This window comes from Ciona robusta, chromosome 10, assembly GCF_009617815.1.
Source record: "Ciona robusta chromosome 10, ASM961781v2".
In the NCBI taxonomy this organism is placed as follows: domain Eukaryota; kingdom Metazoa; phylum Chordata; class Ascidiacea; order Phlebobranchia; family Cionidae; genus Ciona; species Ciona robusta.
Genome location: NC_143244.1, coordinates 90,420 through 108,914, shown reverse-complemented (window position 1 = coordinate 108,914; position 18,495 = coordinate 90,420). Strand labels below are relative to the sequence as shown.

General features: G+C 35.5%; 3 protein-coding genes across 5 annotated transcripts; 1 reads left to right on the top strand and 2 right to left on the bottom strand.

Moving 5' to 3' along the window:
• The first annotated feature begins 5,472 nt into the window (after positions 1-5,472).
• LOC149729195 (myocyte-specific enhancer factor 2C-like) lies at positions 5,473-14,293 on the top strand. Of its 3 annotated transcripts, XM_089886820.1 has the most exons (9): positions 5,498-6,195; positions 7,596-7,799; positions 9,891-10,040; positions 10,768-10,972; positions 11,544-11,597; positions 12,031-12,212; positions 12,715-12,947; positions 13,310-13,408; positions 13,619-14,293. In XM_089886820.1, the coding sequence occupies exons 1-9, from the start codon at positions 6,142-6,144 to the stop codon at positions 13,755-13,757; spliced, it is 1,320 nt and encodes a 439-aa protein (XP_089742946.1). In that variant the 5' UTR covers positions 5,498-6,141; the 3' UTR covers positions 13,758-14,293. The 3 variants fall into 3 exon arrangements, with proteins under 3 accessions (XP_089742948.1, XP_089742947.1, XP_089742946.1); XM_089886822.1 differs by lacking the exon at positions 13,619-14,293 and having other exon boundaries at positions 5,473-6,195; positions 13,237-13,405; XM_089886821.1 differs by lacking the exon at positions 11,544-11,597 and having other exon boundaries at positions 5,494-6,195.
• Positions 14,294-14,324: 31 nt separating this feature from the next.
• Positions 14,325-16,782, bottom strand: LOC149729194 (alpha-crystallin A chain-like). The gene is made up of 5 exons (XM_089886824.1): positions 16,467-16,782; positions 16,162-16,365; positions 15,645-15,803; positions 15,303-15,480; positions 14,325-14,560 (listed from the first exon to the last, which is right to left on the bottom strand). The coding sequence occupies exons 2-5, from the start codon at positions 16,264-16,266 to the stop codon at positions 14,430-14,432; spliced, it is 573 nt and encodes a 190-aa protein (XP_089742950.1). The 5' UTR covers positions 16,267-16,365; positions 16,467-16,782; the 3' UTR covers positions 14,325-14,429.
• Positions 16,783-17,044: 262 nt separating this feature from the next.
• Positions 17,045-18,331, bottom strand: LOC149729193 (uncharacterized). Its single transcript, XM_089886827.1, has 3 exons — positions 17,905-18,331; positions 17,483-17,716; positions 17,045-17,285 (listed from the first exon to the last, which is right to left on the bottom strand). Exons 1-3 carry the CDS (start codon positions 18,061-18,063, stop codon positions 17,154-17,156), a joined length of 525 nt encoding a protein of 174 aa, XP_089742953.1. The 5' UTR covers positions 18,064-18,331; the 3' UTR covers positions 17,045-17,153.
• Positions 18,332-18,495: the final 164 nt, after the last annotated feature.

Genomic DNA, 18,495 nt, shown 5'->3' with positions numbered 1-18,495 from the left:
ATGAACAAACAAAAAACATCTGAACAAAGCTTGCTGGGCTGTAGATATTTCTTTGTTTGTTCTTTTTACACCGAGGCGAGCTACGCTGTAGTGTAAACGTCGCTTAAAAGAACAAACAAAGAAATATCTACACTGACCTGCGATGCGCCACGCTGGGTGTAGATATTTCTTTGTATGTTATTTTTACGTAAATTTCGCGGTCAAATTTCATCCAAAACGACTAACACTAACAAATTCATTAATTGCGTTTAAGTTTTAGACACACTTATATTATTTGCAAGAGATGTATAAAACCGTTTAGCCTTTATCATGCACCCCCCAGATTTTTTTTTCAACTATAATGCTAAATTTTTAAATCCGTCAGTTGGCGCCAAAGCAACACATAAACGTCAATAAATTGACGTCATCATCTGGAGAAAATTGAACGAATAGTGAAAGTTTCAAATTTAGAATATTTCATTCCTAAATTATTTTTACTCTTGGTTAAATTTAGCCAAAATATTAAAATATTTATTCAAATTTGTTCGTTTTTGGTTTTAAGCATATAGAGCATATAGGTATGATGTTTATCAGACAATATATTTAAATGGATTATTGGGTCACAAACTTAGCCATTCTACGTTTTGTTTGCCTATATTGGTGTAATTGTGAAGCTTATTTTATTTTTTTTTCGAATTTGCAATAATTACCATCAATTAGTATATTTTATTGTAATAAAATAATCTTTTTAGTTATTACATTTCATGTTAGCTGTTTATATAAATTACGAACATATTATTTAATTTAAGTTTAGCAGCCAAGCTTTTATTTGACACTTTTACTCAAGTAGTTTTTAGTTTTACTGTGTTTTAACGGCTGTTGTTTTGCTGTTAATTCTTTTCTCTTTTTTGTTTTGATTAATTTGACCTTTGTTTTTTATATTATAAAGATAAAAATAAATGTTATGGTGATTTGTTCATTAGAATTTACCCCAAATATAATTTAACTGTTTAAAATTTCTTAATTGTCAATTTCTGTTTGGTTAGTTTAAAAATGGAATAAGTTTTGGTTTATAAAACAATGTCAGTTAATTATTTTGTCTCTATATATAGTTGATTAGTTGTGTTGTAGTTATTGTTAAATGTAATACTTATGCGTGGTTGTCATTTACTTGGTATTTTGTTCTAATGTTGTACATACGTTAAATGAAAGCATTGTCATAATGTGAACTCTACTTAATAGTCATTAACCAAAGCACATATATCGCAAAATGCACAAATCCCATGTTTTTTAAATTTTACAAGCAATTGTTTATGCTGTTCAGTTTGTAACATCAATAATTATATTGCATAGGTCTTTGCGCGACTCAGGGAAAAACCTTACTGTCCGCTACAATTTACGCCATATTATCGTTGAAGAAGAAATCTTTTATTTCAACTGTTTCGTATGTTTTCTTTTGACACACCTAATGCTTGTTACGACATATTAAGGATTCGCACGTAGTTTATTTGCGTTATAATAGGAATTGATTAACATGTCGATTGTTTATAACATGGAACGACTATTGATGCGTTGATTAATGGTCACAGATTCATGATTTGAAACGCAGGAGTTTAAATATAAAATATTTGCAATTGTTAATTTAGCATTTGACCTTTCCCTCCATAGTTAGCAATGCTATGTCATTATCTTTATAACGATGTGCCACAATTTGGACGAGAATTGCAAAAAACTGATAAAACAATTTGCAATTTGCGAACTACCATCTACAACCTACTAATGCGAACCTTGGGTGCAAAAAATGAATGTTTTGTTTGATTTTATTTGTTTTATTATTAAATCTTTTCTTCCTTATTGTTTTCAAAGAATTAGTTTACAGTGGAATAGTTGCATATTGAATCCCACATTAATATATAGCTTGGCTGGAATGAATAAATCGATATATTTCATTGAAGACTGATTGATTGTTTTCCAATATTGCGAACAACCTGGAATATTTATTTATTTGCTATCTTGATTTTTGACAAGTGTTAGGAAAAAAATCATTAAATTTAAATTCAGTATACACTGATTATAAATAATAAACCCAACATTGTTTTTTTCAATCCTATTGTAGTAGGTTGGTGTTTCTAATTCACACAGGTTGTCATTCTGGTGTTGAGTTGAATGTATGGCCAGCTTTGTAATGAATGCTGCTGTAGCATGGGTGTTGCGTGTTGGGGTAATGAGCCAACTAAATCCCAGGTCCCATGGCGTGTCTCACTGTAGAACCTCACCCATATAGAATAGAATGTGCATATACAATGTTGGGGTAATGGACCAACTCTGGTCTAAATCCCAGGTCCCATGGCATGCCTCACTGTAGGACCTCACCCATATAGAATAGAATGTGCATATACATTGTTGGGGTAATGGACCAACTCTGGTCTAAATCCCAGGTTCCATGGCATGCCTCACTGTAGGACCTCACCCTTATAGAATAGAATGTGCATATACAATGTTGGGGTAATGGTCAACTCTGGTCTAAATCCCATGTCCCACGGCGTGTCTCACTGTAGGACCTCATCCATATAGAATAGAATGTGCATATACAATGTTGGGGTAATGGGCCAACTTTGGTTACAATTTATTATTTCCTACCACAAGATAAAAGATTGGTTTCAAAACATACAATATACTTGGTAGCAACAATAATTTATCTATGTGGCCTTTATATTTTTGTTGAATGAGATAAATAGTTTACGAGCATTGCATTGCGTGCTCCACATGTAAGTTAAAAATATTGGCACGTGGTGGTTTATATTGTTTCTATGGCCGGATACCAAGGATACTTGGGTGGTATATTTAACTTATATTTAGTATCGTTAACATCTTGTATATCCTGTTGTGTCTATTTTTACGTCCGCCCACACTAGAATACATACGAGGCTTATTTTCGTAACCATTGGTAATGTTTTGTTTCATCACAATTAAAGTTATTAAATTAATAAATTCATCTTTAGTTTTGTTATTTAAAAAATAAACAAACACAATATAAATAAAAAGCTAATACCTTTTGCATATTTCTTTATAACACGGTTTGTTTTTGATTTAGATTTAAATATTATGTTGAATTTTTAAACTAAAAGTACCACTATAATTCATAAACCACAGTAATTTGTTTTTTTGTTTTTTCTTTGTATAAATTTGAAACCAATGTTTTAATGAACAAGTAACTTGTTTGTTTTTGTTAAGTGATTTTAGTTAGTTACTGATTCAGATGTTTTATAACAGAATGTTTGTGTATATTGTATGTCCCTAATAATCGTGCTATAACACCGTAGTGTATTATGGAGCAAACACGCAGTATAATATGCGCTACCATGCTCCTTTAATACGACGCTCTAATCTGCAGCTACTAGCGATGCGGCCACTATTTTCTCAGCGACCGAGCTACACTAGTGTGTGTGCGCGCGCGCCCTTCACGTAACAGGGCTCGCATTATTACGTACCGGAAGTGTGACGTCACAGATAGCCAGGAAGGCCCAGGGCTGTTGTCGCGTATTCGGCGATTGTTACAGATTTCGTTGTTTCTTGAATTAACAAGTATATTGTTACGTCACAAATATGGATTGTCTGTTTAAATGAACTGTAGAAAATCTACAATGCGTCTGTGTCGTCACAGTGGAGCTAGTTTCGTCACAGTGCACTTGGTCGGTAAACATCGTCATAATAAAGAGAAAAGCGCGAAAAAGGCGTTTCATTCTTGGTGTCTGTTGAACCGTGACTTGAGATATTTCAGCACAGCAGTGACGGATTTAGCAACCTGCGATATTTCTGGGGTGGCTAATAATAAGCTCCATTCATGACACGGGTATCACCCAGCGTTCCCCTCATAGATATTATTAGACAGATATTAATTGCAAGTGGTTTAAAGGTTAGTTTATTAGTAATTAACTTGATTAGGCAGCTATTTCAGGCACAAAGTCAAGGTACAAGTTATTGATTGGTATATCTGGATTGTGTTTAACCTGTTGTACTGTGAGGTAATAATAAAAAGTTGTGATGTCATAATGAATTGTGTGTCATAATAATTTATGATTGTAATAAAACTACGCATGGTGCATATTACTACAACTAACAGAATGCTAATCAATCATTAGATTCATGTTTTCCTTAATATGTTAATGTTATTGTTTATAGTTGGATGTGGAACATAATGTGATTATGTTTGGGAATAATAGACTTATTATCTTTAAATTCATATAAAAATGAGCCAAGTTGAAATACTCCATCTTTAAATGTTTCTACTTAAGGTTTTTTTAATTCATATAAATGTAAAGTGAATGCAATTCAAACCTCATTCATGAATTAACTTTTAACAAGTTTATAACTAGGGTTGTTGGTTCAAGTCTCATTGCTGCCACTCATAAACATCTCGTTTATTGGATTTTTATAAAAATCTGGAGTGACATTGTTAAAATACAGTTACACTCATAGTTGTCAAACATAGGGAACCTCATTGATTAATGTGGTGAATGCAATATACTTTGGCTCTGCTTGTTTGTATAGACACCTAACAGCAGGGTAAAATCTGGGGTGACATTGTTAAAAATAAAATACAGTCACACTCGAAGTTGTCAAACATAGGGAACCTCATTGATTAATGTGGTGAATGCAATATACTTTGGCTCTGCTTGTTTGTATAGACACCTAACAGCAGGGTAAAATCTGGGGTGACATTGTTAAAAATAAAATACAGTCACACTCGAAGTTGTCAAACATAGGGAACCTCATTGATTAATGTGGTGAATGCAATATACTTTGGCTCTGCTTGTTTGTATAGACACCTAACAACAGGGTAAAATATGGGGTGACATTGTTAAAAATAAAATACAGTCACACTCGAAGTAGTCAAACATAGGGAACCTCATTGATTAATGTGGTGAATGCAATATACTTTGGCTCTGCTTGTTTGTATAGACACCTAACAGCAGGGTAAAATCTGGGGTGACATTGTTAAAAATAAAATACAGTCACACTCGAAGTTGTCAAACATAGGTCCCTCATTGATTAATGTGGTGAATGCAATATACTTTGGCTCTGCTTGTTTGTATAGACACCTAACATGAGGGTAAAATCTGGGGTGACATTGTTAAAATACGGTCACACTCGTAGTTGTCAAACATAGGGAACCTCATTGATTAATGTGGTGAATGCAATATACTTTGGCTCTGCTTGTTTGTATAGACACCTAACAGTAGGGTAAAATCTGGGGTGACATTGTTAAAAATAAAATACAGTCACACTCGAAGTTGTCAAACATAGGGAACCTCATTGATTAATGTGGTGAATGCAATATACTTTGGCTCGGCTTGTTTGTATAGACACCTAACAGCAGGGTAAAATCTGGGGTGACATTGTTAAAATACAGTTACACTCATAGTTGTCAAACATAGGGAACCTCATTGATTAATGTGGTGAATGCAATATACTTTGGCTCTGCTTGTTTGTATAGACACCTAACAGTAGGGTAAAATCTGGGGTGACATTGTTAAAAATAAAATACAGTCACACTCGAAGTTGTCAAACATAGGGAACCTCATTGATTAATGTGGTGAATGCAATATACTTTGGCTCTGCTTGTTTGTATAGACACCTAACAGCAGGGTAAAATCTGGGGTGACATTGTTAAAATACAGTTACACTCATAGTTGTCAAACATAGGGAACCTCATTGATTAATGTGGTGAATGCAATATACTTTGGCTCTGCTTGTAGACACCTAACAGCAGGGTATAACAGACGTGTTTCCCCTGTTTCATATGTTGTGTTGACATGTCGTGTAGTAACATTACCCGTATGCCACCACCAATGTAACAACAAGTGTGACAACATCAAACTAATATTTTAAATGAGCCAACACGCCTGATGCCCATTCATAACCTTGGTATGTTTACCTGTGGATTGCAGTCAACTTATATTTGAAAACAAATAATATAAATACATAGGCATTGATAATTAAAGTGTGAACTGCACAAACATAATTGAAATAAATGATATGTAATATAACCTAAATAACCTATGAACATTATTAATGAAGCAGCAATATTTCCCCCCAGGTTTTTATCTTTGTTTTTACTTAATATGTTAATTTGTTAAAGTTTTTAAATCAACTAAAACTATGGGTAGGAAGAAAATTCAAATTTCAAGAATCGGAGATGAACGTAACAGACAGGTAATTGTTTCATAGAAATATTATAATAATAATTAAAAGCAATAAACATATACTTTATGATGTCATAATGACTTCTGTGAAGTTGTTTTGTGCATAAAATAAACTTGATTGTTTTATAATAATGGAGATTCTTTCTACTTAAAGTAAGAATATGTTTAAATAATTAACGTCTTTAACTTTCTATAAATACCTCATCCCAAGTAATTAGAAGATTAAGATGTTTTCATCAAATTTTGAAGGTCTCAATTTTTCAGTTCAATCTTTTTAATAAAATCAAAGTTTGGTGAATTAGCCCATGTTTTGATGAACTGTAAAACAATAGATATGTATAATGTTAATGTATGCATATACTTTATTATTTTCCTTAGCAGTAAATAATCGGTGCAAATAGAAAACTTTGTGTATATAGTAGGGTTTAAATTAAGTCACTAACGATAAGTCCTGGGATGGCTATATTCTAAAGGGATGCAAATAGCTGATATGTTGGTTTAGTTGTATGATGATGTAATAATCATCTCACCTATGACATCATATTATGTCTATGTTGTCATGGACATTGGTTAAAATTTAATGTTAACTTTAAATCTAAAAAGTGTTTTCTTTCTGAATAAAATAAATCGTGCTGTTTTGTAACAATGAGGCTTTTGTTGTTGTAACAATACCCATTGTGGAAATAAATTTCGAAATTTTATTCATTTTAGAAATAAACAAATGTTATAGATTGTGAGTTTTTATTTCACACTTTTGCTCAAGTAGTTTCACCAGTAACTTGTTTTAACAACTGTTGTTTTGCTAAAAAAATTTCTTTGTTGTTTTAAATAATTGGATCTTCACTGTCGTATCGATAAGATAAATTGGTTTTGTTTTGTTAAAAAGTTTTGTATTTTTTATCAAAATATAAAATTTCCACATAAGCATTATTTCTCAAGTTTGAGATAAATATCATTTGATGTTTTAATGCAATAAATTTATTGGGTGTTTATATTGCTTGTGAATGCTTATGACAAGATAATGAACCATTATTCTCGCCTTAAAGCTCATTAATCCTCTATGACATCATAGAGGTGAATAATTCATGCTTTGTCACAACGACCTTGTGATTACGCGGCAAAAACTTAAATCGTAAATTGCTTTGTATAAGATTAAGTTTTCTTTAAACCTTAATTTAATACAACTTTGCTATTTGTGTAGAACCTCACCCATATAGAATAGAATGTGCATATACAATATTGGGGTAATGGCAAACTCTGGCCTAAATCCCAGGTCCCATGGCATGCCTCACTGTAGGACCTCACCCATATAGAATAGAATGTGCATATACAATGTTGGGGTAATGGACCCACCTGCCATCCATTAAACACCACGTTAGCTTCTAATATCGAACCTTCATAACTTCCCAGGTCACGTTCACCAAGCGTAAGTTTGGTTTAATGAAGAAAGCTTATGAGTTGTCGGTGTTGTGCGACTGTGAGATCGCCCTCATCATATTCAACAGCTCCAATAAGTTGTTCCAATACGCAAGCACAGATATGGACAAGGTTTTGCTCAAATATACAGAATACAACGAACCACATGAAAGTAGAACCAATGCTGATATTATTGAGGTAAATAAATGTAACTTATTTAACCTCGCATGGCGGGGCAACGACAGTCGTTATAACACGGGTGTTCTGTTTCATACACTCCATACCCACTTACGAATTACCATGTATGTAACTCTGCGAGTAATTGTTTTTATGTATGGCTGACAATTTAAACAACCGATTAGTGACCACTGGGTTGGAGCAATTGTTGTTAAGCAAGGACAAATCATGGTAATAGTTACTAACAGTGGTAGCAACCTACATTGTTAGTAATGCGGTATGGAGTATAATAATGCTTAATAAGGTCCAAACCTGGGGCAGCACCGCATTAATCAGTTACAACCAATAAGTTATACAGGATTGTGTGTCTAACTATCCCTGTTTAAATATGTTTGGTGTCTATATTAATATATCATGTTTTATGATATTTTTATGTTAAAACAATACTTTAATAATGTTTCTATGGTCTACACAATATTCATCTTGATTGTTTATATAAGATTTCTGTGTTATCACTGCAGTCACGTTATTCCCCATTATTTGGCAACAATCAGCATTGTGACATTTAATTGAAATATCACAATCATATTGTTGCATCACCAAATATAGTAACACCATGTTCTAGAATAGAAACACAACCATGTTTATGAAGTTTACAATGATGATTGTTTCAAATACACCACCTATTGTTAAATCACAAACACTTGTAAATCACATTGTAATCAAACAATCGGTTTTATTCCCTACGATTGTGTCGTGGCAAGGGCATTTCCCTGTGACGTAATTAGAACATCTCGGTTAGGGGAAACCCCGTTTATATTTATAAAAGTTAAATATAACATGTGTACGCTGTGACGTGGCAAGTTAACGTAAAAGGGGTTTATGCAAATAACCTCGAAATAACTATTGTTCTAAATATATCACCGTGTTGTGACGTAACAATACGAGGTTCTCGAAATTGTCACTTTCGTTCCATTAGGGATATTCTCCTTTGTGACGTCACAGTAGCGTTAGAACGATTAGTCGAATCGCTCGCACGACATCAAGTTTGTGACGTAACAATGTTCGCGAGAATTGGCGCGAAACTCGTTCAAACGAAGAATAGTTTGTGTTGTGACGTAACAATAATATATCACGTGGTTTGTCTAATATTCGTAACAAACGACATTATTGACGTTGTAAGACCATTGTTAAATATTCTTCAATTGCCCAACAGCGTTGAAAATTATCCCATTGTGACGCCATAATGGTTGTCGCGCCGCTATACTTAGAGCGCTATTATTATTACTTATTACGTCATAATCGCCGCGTCCTTTACATCGCGATCCGGCCTTACCGCAATTGACGTCATTGTGACGTAAACAAAGCAACCAACGAGCGAGATTCTCTCTCTTTATTATCCCGCGTCGTCTCGCGTGGCTATTATGACGAACAATCGCCCTTTCTCTTCAAGAGAAACCCCACTGTTACGACCAAGGTCTTTCAAGTAATGTTGGAACAAATAAATCTGGTTTGAGTTAATTGCGGTATTTACCATGCATGGTGTGTTGTATACTTTAGCTTTAATTTTAGAAACATATTAAAAATTTAGTATAATTTACAATTCAGGAACAAATTTCTAATATATATTATATGTCACATGTATTTGATTAATTACCGTCGTCAAGCTTACTGTGATAAATATATTACTTTATTCCTCTTAAACTTAATGTATGTGAATATGAATGATAACCTTATTACATCAATGTTTGGAAGTTAATGCAATCATATAACATATTTACTACTAGAAATAATGGAATATCTAAATTAAATACAGCATAACATTAAGTTCTTTAATATAAAAATGTGACATTATTCCAACACTTTAATTATAAACCTTAAGAAACTTTGTAGTTTGTATAATTAATATTAACTTTACAGGAGCTGGTGCTATCCAATAAATTATTTGTTTACAAACAGCACAAAATAAGTTATTTGTCATCAAAATCAAACATATTTTATCAAAATTTTACTTAGTATCAGAAAATGATGTTTTGCAAAAAACCAGAGGAGCAGATTATAATATATTTGATCGCATAATGTGATTCACATTAACCACACACACCTTTGCAGATGTTGAATAAGAAGGACAACAAGAACTGTGACAGCCCAGATGTCGACCACCAAGCTCAACTACCAACCCCTGGCACCTTGCAAAGATACGAAACAATCAACAAACAGTTTGACGACATGATTAACAGCATGAGGCCCCCCCCACAGCAGGTATTATGACGTCACAATCTACGCAGGTTTAATTAACGACACACCCGTTAATCTGGTTTATTTTCAGCGAACAATCGTAATTATGACGACAATCGTTGGAATATTACCCAAATATGGAAGACTATTTTTTAAGTTGACCTTCTACGTTCGATTGTTTAATAAATAAACACCAACCTAACTTAGTTGAGCTTATGAAGTCTATCTATATAGTATGGTATGGAACTATGGACCCTTAGTTTACCCCCAACTTATGCAAAAACCAACTTACCATCTTTTTTACCCGTAGTTACTTAACCAACCACAGCCAACATATTTGTTCATAGGCGTATTTATAACTGTAATGCATGTGTTAAATAGAGATCCTATATCATTACAATTTCCCCTCTGTTTTAACCTAGACCTTACCAACCACTGCCCCCACATATCTGTAACATGCCTTCCATAACCATGTCTTGCCCTATACCACATAAAACTCTGTTACAATACATAACCTTAAACCAGGGGCATCAAGGAACTTAGGTAAACCAGACGTACGGGCCCTGAAGCGTGATTATTTTATGCAATATTTATTACAAAAAGTGCAATAAAGTTTTCATGTTTACAAACGTCTCAATCTTGCCCCTTCAGACTACATCCCCAACCCCTATATACCCCCTTAGTCCCCAATACCCCTACTAACCCCCTATATACCCCCTCAGCCCCCCAATAACCCCTATATTTTCCCCAGGACTTTTCATCAATGCCCGTCACGGTCCCAGTCACAGGAATTCACCCCCTACATGGTTACCCCTCTCCCATAGGAATGCACCAGATACAACATGAACAAGTCAACGACCCCAACCTACTTTACCCTCATCACCCACCCAACCGACGCAGCCCCCTACCCAAGAGCCCCCTCGCACGTGGACACAGCCCCAGCCGGTCACCCTCAGGTAAAGGAAATACCCAGATTAACCCATAAGGGTATTTTCACCCGCATTAACGGGAAATACCCTAACTAACCCACTTAATTATTTCTTCACCCCTACATAATAAGGTAAATACCCAATAACCCATGTCGCAATTATTAATTCTTTACCCATAATATCACCATTATAACCATAGTAATAACTTCCCCGTCATCAAACTTACAAACCCTGGGTGGGTAGGGGTGGTTAGACACACTCACGCATTTGTAACAAATTATAAGATCGTTGTGACTAAGAGTTTAACTGTGGTAGTGAACCCAACTCATTTTAAATCCTACCCAGTAGGGGTAAGATCATTTTTATAAAAGCCACAAACACAAAACTTTATAAACACAGGGGAGGCAGGGATAGTTAGTCACACAATCCTGTGAAACAAATCTAACTTATTGGTTGTAATGTTTACTGATTAATGCAGTGCGGAAAATTGGTTGGCCTGCCCACCCGGCCACCCCAGGTTTGGCGCGTATATACCACATTCTCCATTATACTTCACCCTTAAGTTATCTAACCTGTACTAACCCCCACTAACCCCCAGGACAAATGTACAGCCCCGAGGTTAGCATGATATCTGATACACCTTCACCTGGAGGTAACTTTGCTTGAAACTTAATCAAAATTAACCTTTCCTAAAACAATTATTTTTTAGAATTAACTGTTATTCATATTTCTTCTAACCTGCTTCTTATATTTGATTTCATTTTCTTTAATTTATTAAAATTAACTTTTTCTTTTCATTTTTTAAATTATATTCACCAATAGTAATAGTAACTTCGAACCCTTGTTGTGGCAATTGATTTACTTTGTTATAATAATCTCACTTTGCAAATAGACATTTTTTTGGATAATTGTCTGTTTTTGAGTCCCATGATTTTTTGATCAACTGTGAACTAAATTCATCATAAACTGATTTTTTTTTGTATTTTGTATTTTGTAACCCCGAATATTCTTTACTGTTAAAAACAAATCCTTTTCAAACTCTTTGAGACCCCATGCTTACCCCTCACTAACCCCCCCCCCTTTAGGCAACGGGTACAGCGGGGGTAACCAGCCCCCGCCCCCCCAACAGCGGGGTCCATCACCCCACATGGATAGGACTTCCCCCATGCCCCACAAACCCATGCAACAAAGTCCCACTTCACCCGCACGGGGTCATCGACCGGGGTTGCATGTGGTGATTCCCCCATCGAGGAATATGCCAGGGATGGTACGTAACATAGAAATAATATATTAATAGAAATATTATAATATAAGAATCTGTTGGAAAGAATACACAAGTCATAAAAACTTTGACGTAATGTCAAAGTACTTTCATGATGTTTCTGTTGTTTTATTTCTTCTTTCTTCAGTTACTTCTCAGTTCTGCTACCAAACGTATTGTGTAATTTTGTGGCTCATCTGGTAAAAAGTTTTACGGTTTTTATTTAGTGTATTTTGTTGTTGTATAACTTTGGTATAATACAGTGTTTCAACCTTTCATGATCCCTGGCCTTTTCAGAGATACTTAACATCCGTGGGCTCCATCAATAAAATAACCTACATTTGTTTTAGCTTATTTACACCTGTTGTTTTATTCACCACTTTGCAGCAATATAACAACACTTACGTAAAGTATTCAAGTAATTCTACAATAGATTTACCCTTCGTGTATAAATGTCTCGGACATTTTAGATCAACATAGACACAACATTAATTATTTCTCACCACAGGATGGGGGTAACGATCAACTGTCGACGCCGGTAGTTAGCCTCGCTACTCCGAATATCATCCAACAATATCAACATGCACCACAAACATCATATAACCCGGTCGACTACCAAGTATTAGCGGGGGGTGAGGTCACGGGGTTCGCATCCCCGGGGTCACTTCTGCAGAACTGGCCCCACCAATCCCCATTTCCCCAACCCCTAACCACCCCCCAACATCTACTGCCACACCCAAGGTTAAACTTTATTATTTTCTATTTACCCTGTAACTAATATATGCATATATAATAGAATACGAATAAATAAATGTAATATATTTATTTCCACAAATGATGTTTGCCTATAGAGGAGAATTGATATAAATTATTAAATGTATCTTCGAGTATACATGCGCCCACAATGGTAGCAGCATCGAGCCTTGAATCCGTATCCTCCTAATTTTGACATTAGTGCTTAACTATTATAATTGACAACAAATTTTATTTGTTTTAAGTTTTTTTAATTTATACTAATCCCATTTTTTAGTGTGACCTTTATCAGGGTATTCCATTTCACTCCTGTGTGAATATCCCAATAATGCTGACTCATGGTTATTTAGTTTGATGACTCAGCAAGTCCCGATGATTCGAATAAAGCGCGAACCGGAGACGGAAGCTTCGCCCGACAAAGATCCAGATCAACGACCGGCTGCTGGCAGGTTGGTGTGACATCATAATCAGCGTATTGTTTAGGGTTTAAACTATATGAGCAGCCTTTTTACAAAAATTGATAAAAGACTGATATTTTTTATAGCTGACATAAAATGATATAGACTAAAGTATAAGGTATTTGGTCACGGTGTGCTAAAGGTGTCCCATCTTACCCCGATGTACCACATTGACAGTTACTGACAAACGGTTACTTGCAGGTCACCCATGGAGGTGATGTCACCTTACGAGATGCGGATGGACGATCGTTCGATGATGGTGGAGAACGGTGGTAATCTTCCCGTGAAACGACAACGAGTTGAATCTGGTCCCAATGCCTCGCCCACGTGGACTACATGATGACGTCATAAAACGACGTCAAAAATGACGTCAAAAAATGACGTCACGAACGACGTCACAGCTCCAGTGATTGTTCCAAAATAGCTGCCAGTGGCCCCGATGTTGCGTAGGGTGATGGCATATTCTGTATATAGGGGAACCCCCACGCCAAGTTCCGCGCCAAACACCCAACACGACCACGATGTAAAATTTTAATCCAACTTTTGAGATTATCGTTTTTTCTCTCGTTTTTAACCGAAAAAAATATTTTCTTTGTCGTTATAGACAATTTATTCATATTGTGGATCATGAACTGAGTATCGCAGCATTATAGAAATGTTATATCATTTTCATGGAAACAGCATTAACGAATTTGTTTGCCTTCTTTTAAAACTCATTGTGGTGATGTTATGACGTCACAATAATCAAATATTACGTAACAATCACGGCTGCCTATGACTAAGCATTGTTTGAATTATCGGCCACGCGATGCCGCTGTTGTTCATTGTGTGACGTCATAATTACGAAAATAAATCCAAATCTGGAAGCTTAAACAATCGACTTGTGTGTGACGTCATAGAAACCATGTTTTGCCTGAAATTTTTATTGTTCGTTCACAATAGTGGGATTATGACGTAGCTAAACACCGCGATTGTTTCGTCACAAAGTTCACGTCATCGTAACAATGGTCGATTATTTGGTGGCTTCCGGTTCCAAATGTTGCACGGGAAGTGACGTAGGAGCTTGAATCGCGCGGATCGGTGCTTCCACTGTTAGAATTCCATCGGGTGACAATGATGACGTCACAGTCAATGGGTCGACGTCTGCAAAGAATTATGACGTCATATTAAGTACATCGCGTGCTTTGTTTATGACGTCAACAATGAACAACTATTGTAATCTATAAATTAGTGTTTAATATGATTTCTATGACGATAACGACGTCATCAACAAAAAGAAAATTGTTCGAGGCTTCGTTGATTAGCCTATTGTGACGTAAAAACGAAGTTTACAAAGCGCTATAGTTCAGCGTAGATATTTCTTTGTTCGTTCTTTTAAGCGGCGTTTATACTACAGCGTAGCTCGCCTCAGTGTATAAAAAACAAACAAAGAAATATCTACAGCCAGCGTTGTTCAGCGCAGATATTTGTAAACGTAGCTTGATTACAAGGATTGCTGATATAAGTGCCGTGTTATACCTTAGGCTTGGGATTACCACGATAATTACAGCTTAACTATTTTAAATTCCAATCGACCCAACAAAAATACGTAAAGCGCAAATCATTTAATTAATACGAAATCAAATTATCACAAACTTTGTAGGATTAACTTACTTTTATCATATTTTCGCAAATTGTCGATATTTTTGGTATATAGAGTACTGTGGGGAAAGATGGGACATCTTTTCTGATTGTGTTTTAAACAATTAACAACGGTCAATGGGAACTGTGAGGACACAGTTTTAAAATTCTTCGAATGTTCTTTGTTTACTTCATGAAAATAGAATGAAAAGGTGTCCCATCTTCCCCCACCCTACTTCATAAATTTACAAGCAAGTAAACTTACTTGGAGGAATCGTATATTTTCTCGTGAAATCTCGTGATACAACCCCGTGATCGTCCTCCTTTTCGTGATGCTTCCCGTGAACTTCAATCGAACCATCCACAGTTTTAACCGTGATTTCCTCCGGTGTGAAATGTTTCACGTCCAAAGTTACTTTGAACTTGTTTTCGTCCGTGGTTACCTGGAAATTAATTAAATGAGGAATTTTAAGGGTCGTGTATAAATGCCCATAAAAGAATTTTCGCATTGTTACATCATAATGGTTATAAATATGACTAAGCAATATACATGTAACTTTGCATGACTGGACATTATTTTTCAGAAACATTAAAAGTGTTCTTATACCTGGGACATCCCCCCGCTTAATTGTCGCGTCACCATGGGGGCTCGGGGTACAAGGGGAACTCCCGCTGTTATAGGGCGCCCTCTAACGGTCCATGGATCACGGAAGAATCGTTGCCGAGCGAGATCAAAGTCGGCTGACATTGGAGCCGAACCGAAGTCCTAGATAAAAGGTAAAAATGGTTGAACAAGTGTATAGTGGTTAGTTATCTCTCACCTAACCCGGAGGTTTCAAGGTTTGACGCTGCTACCATTTCTGGCGTATGTGTATTCTTGGGCAAGACATTTATCACGGCGACGTTACTAACGGGTCGTTTAAACTGTCGGCTATACAGAACACAATCACCCACAAAGTTACATACGTGGTAATTTAAAAGTGGGCACGAAGAGTATGAAACAGAACACCGGTGTTTGACGACGAAGAAATGAAAATATATCAAACATATTTTACCAAAAACGACAACGAGAGAAATCATGTTTATGACATAAGTAAGTATGACGTAATCAAACATGACGTCACCTGGTCGAATAAACTAGATGTGGGCATATCATAGAAAGTGTCCCAGCTTCGTTCGTAAGGCGAGATTTGCACGTGACGTTCAGTTCGCTGACGATGTTCCGACATTGTATTTGTTGGTTGTTTCAAGCGTTGATTTATTGGTTTGTAAGTTGGATCCTTTATATTTAAGCGTAAGTTTGAAACTGGAGAAGCTCTTTGGTTTCCCTGTGAAGAGGCATTGGCTAGATGACTTTTTTGTTGCTTTACATAAATAAACATATATACATCGATAATAAATAGTAGAGAGAGGAAAGACAAGACCGCACCTTTAGCTCATAATATCCAAATATTCTGAAAACAATTAACAACGGTCTATGGGAGTCGTGGAGATATGGTTTATAATTCTTTGTATGTTGTATAAAATAGAATAAAAAGGTGTCCCATCTTCTCCCACCCTACTATAACATAACTTAAACTCTATAAGTCGTACATATGTGTTTGAATACATTTAGCTAAGACAAAATTGATTAAAACAACTAAAATAAGCAGAAAATGCTAGTCGTTGAAACACCTCCCGATAACCTAAGTAATTCTTCTGTATATTCTACGCTAACTAAGTTTACTTAAAGAAAGATCTTTTGCTAAACTTAGGTTTAAATATTTTTTTCAGTCAGTAATAAAGTTGATGGCGTTCGTTCCTTCCTGTTTAATGAAGTTTCGCGACGTCTGATTGTCTTAACATATTCACGACTGTGACGTCATAATGCTTATCGTTAGCACATAAGCAGCCGATGATGACATGCAGCTGTTACGTCATATTCCATTTTCGCACTTTCTAGAATGTTCTATTGTTTCGTCACATTTATGTTTATAAAATGGTAATGTGACGTAATAATTAATTAACTTTTGTTTTTGTTTTGGAAATTTTATTGAAAAATGGCAGTGAATTTTAAATTTCCGTAAACGGCTGTGATTGGTCAATAACTCTGTAGGACGAAGGTGATTGGTTGAACTTATTCCCGCGCATTTATAAGGTCCATGTACGCACCAACCACAAGCTGGGATTCTGATATTTCAAGTTTTCGCATCAAATTGTTCGCAACTTTAGCGCCATCTTCTGGCGATTGATCCACCCGCAACATGACCTGAAGATGGCGATCAATCAGTGAGTAAATTCATTGAATATTCGTAATATGTTTTAAAATTATTTGATATGGGTACGAGGTGTATTAAACAGAAAACCCGTGATATAACAACCGTCGTTACCCCGTCATGCGAGGATAAACAAGTTACATTCATCCACATATTTAATGATCATAAATAAATAGACAACCAACGTCACCTCCAGTTCCATGTAGTTTCCCAACCTTTCCACTTTATCCACGTGAACACGGGTTTGACCAATCATAAACAAGGTCCTTTGTTTCGTCACAATGCCCTTTCTTCCCATTGTTGACGTCAATATGTCATCCATTGTCTTAAGTTCTTGAACAGGTGTGACAATAAAAGAGGAAAGTTTTGGGCCGTTTGAATCAGGGCGCGTGTAGAATATAAGTTGACTGCGATTGACCCCGTTCTGTTTGGGGTGGGTGGGTTATAATATGGGTCGAATAATAAACATACACCTCGTATTAGAAACATAATAATAAAGTATGGGACATTATAATAAACAAACAAAGAAATATCGGCAAAGTCGCTAGTAAAACCATTTATTTGAATTAAAACAATAATGAATCTAATTATTTTGTAACCATAGCAACCAACCTCCGTGCATGACCTCAATTTTAACCGCCCGGTGGCGCAGTTGTAGAAGAAATCTTGTTGTTCTAGAACGCTTCCATTGTCGCCGCTTAGTGACGTCACGCGTTGAATAAAATTGTCAAAATTATCAATTTTCGCTTTAATTTCAACGTTTCGGGGCATTTTATACTAACAGCTCCGTCAACATATGAAAGATATTTTGGTAAAATAATCGTGTGTGATAACGTACAAAATGTAAATAATACGCATAATACGAATCCAGTGACACGGTAACGTAAGTAACTTTCCTAGAATTAAAAATTAAATTCAAATTGTATTCTGGAAAATCCCGCGGTTTGAACCTCCTTTTGGTTGTAAGATTGAACGCCCCTGTGACGTAAATAGATCACGTGAAACGACTCACTCGTATATATTCATCCGCAAAGAAACAATAACATAGGTCACAAATAGAATATGAAATGTTTAAAATACAAAATAAATTAAAGTTTTTGTAATGTTATTTTTAATTAATTTCGTTAATTCTTGAAATTTAATATAGCAATGCATTTAAAAGCGGCGTAGATATCACTATCCGGATCTATTTACTGGCGGAGT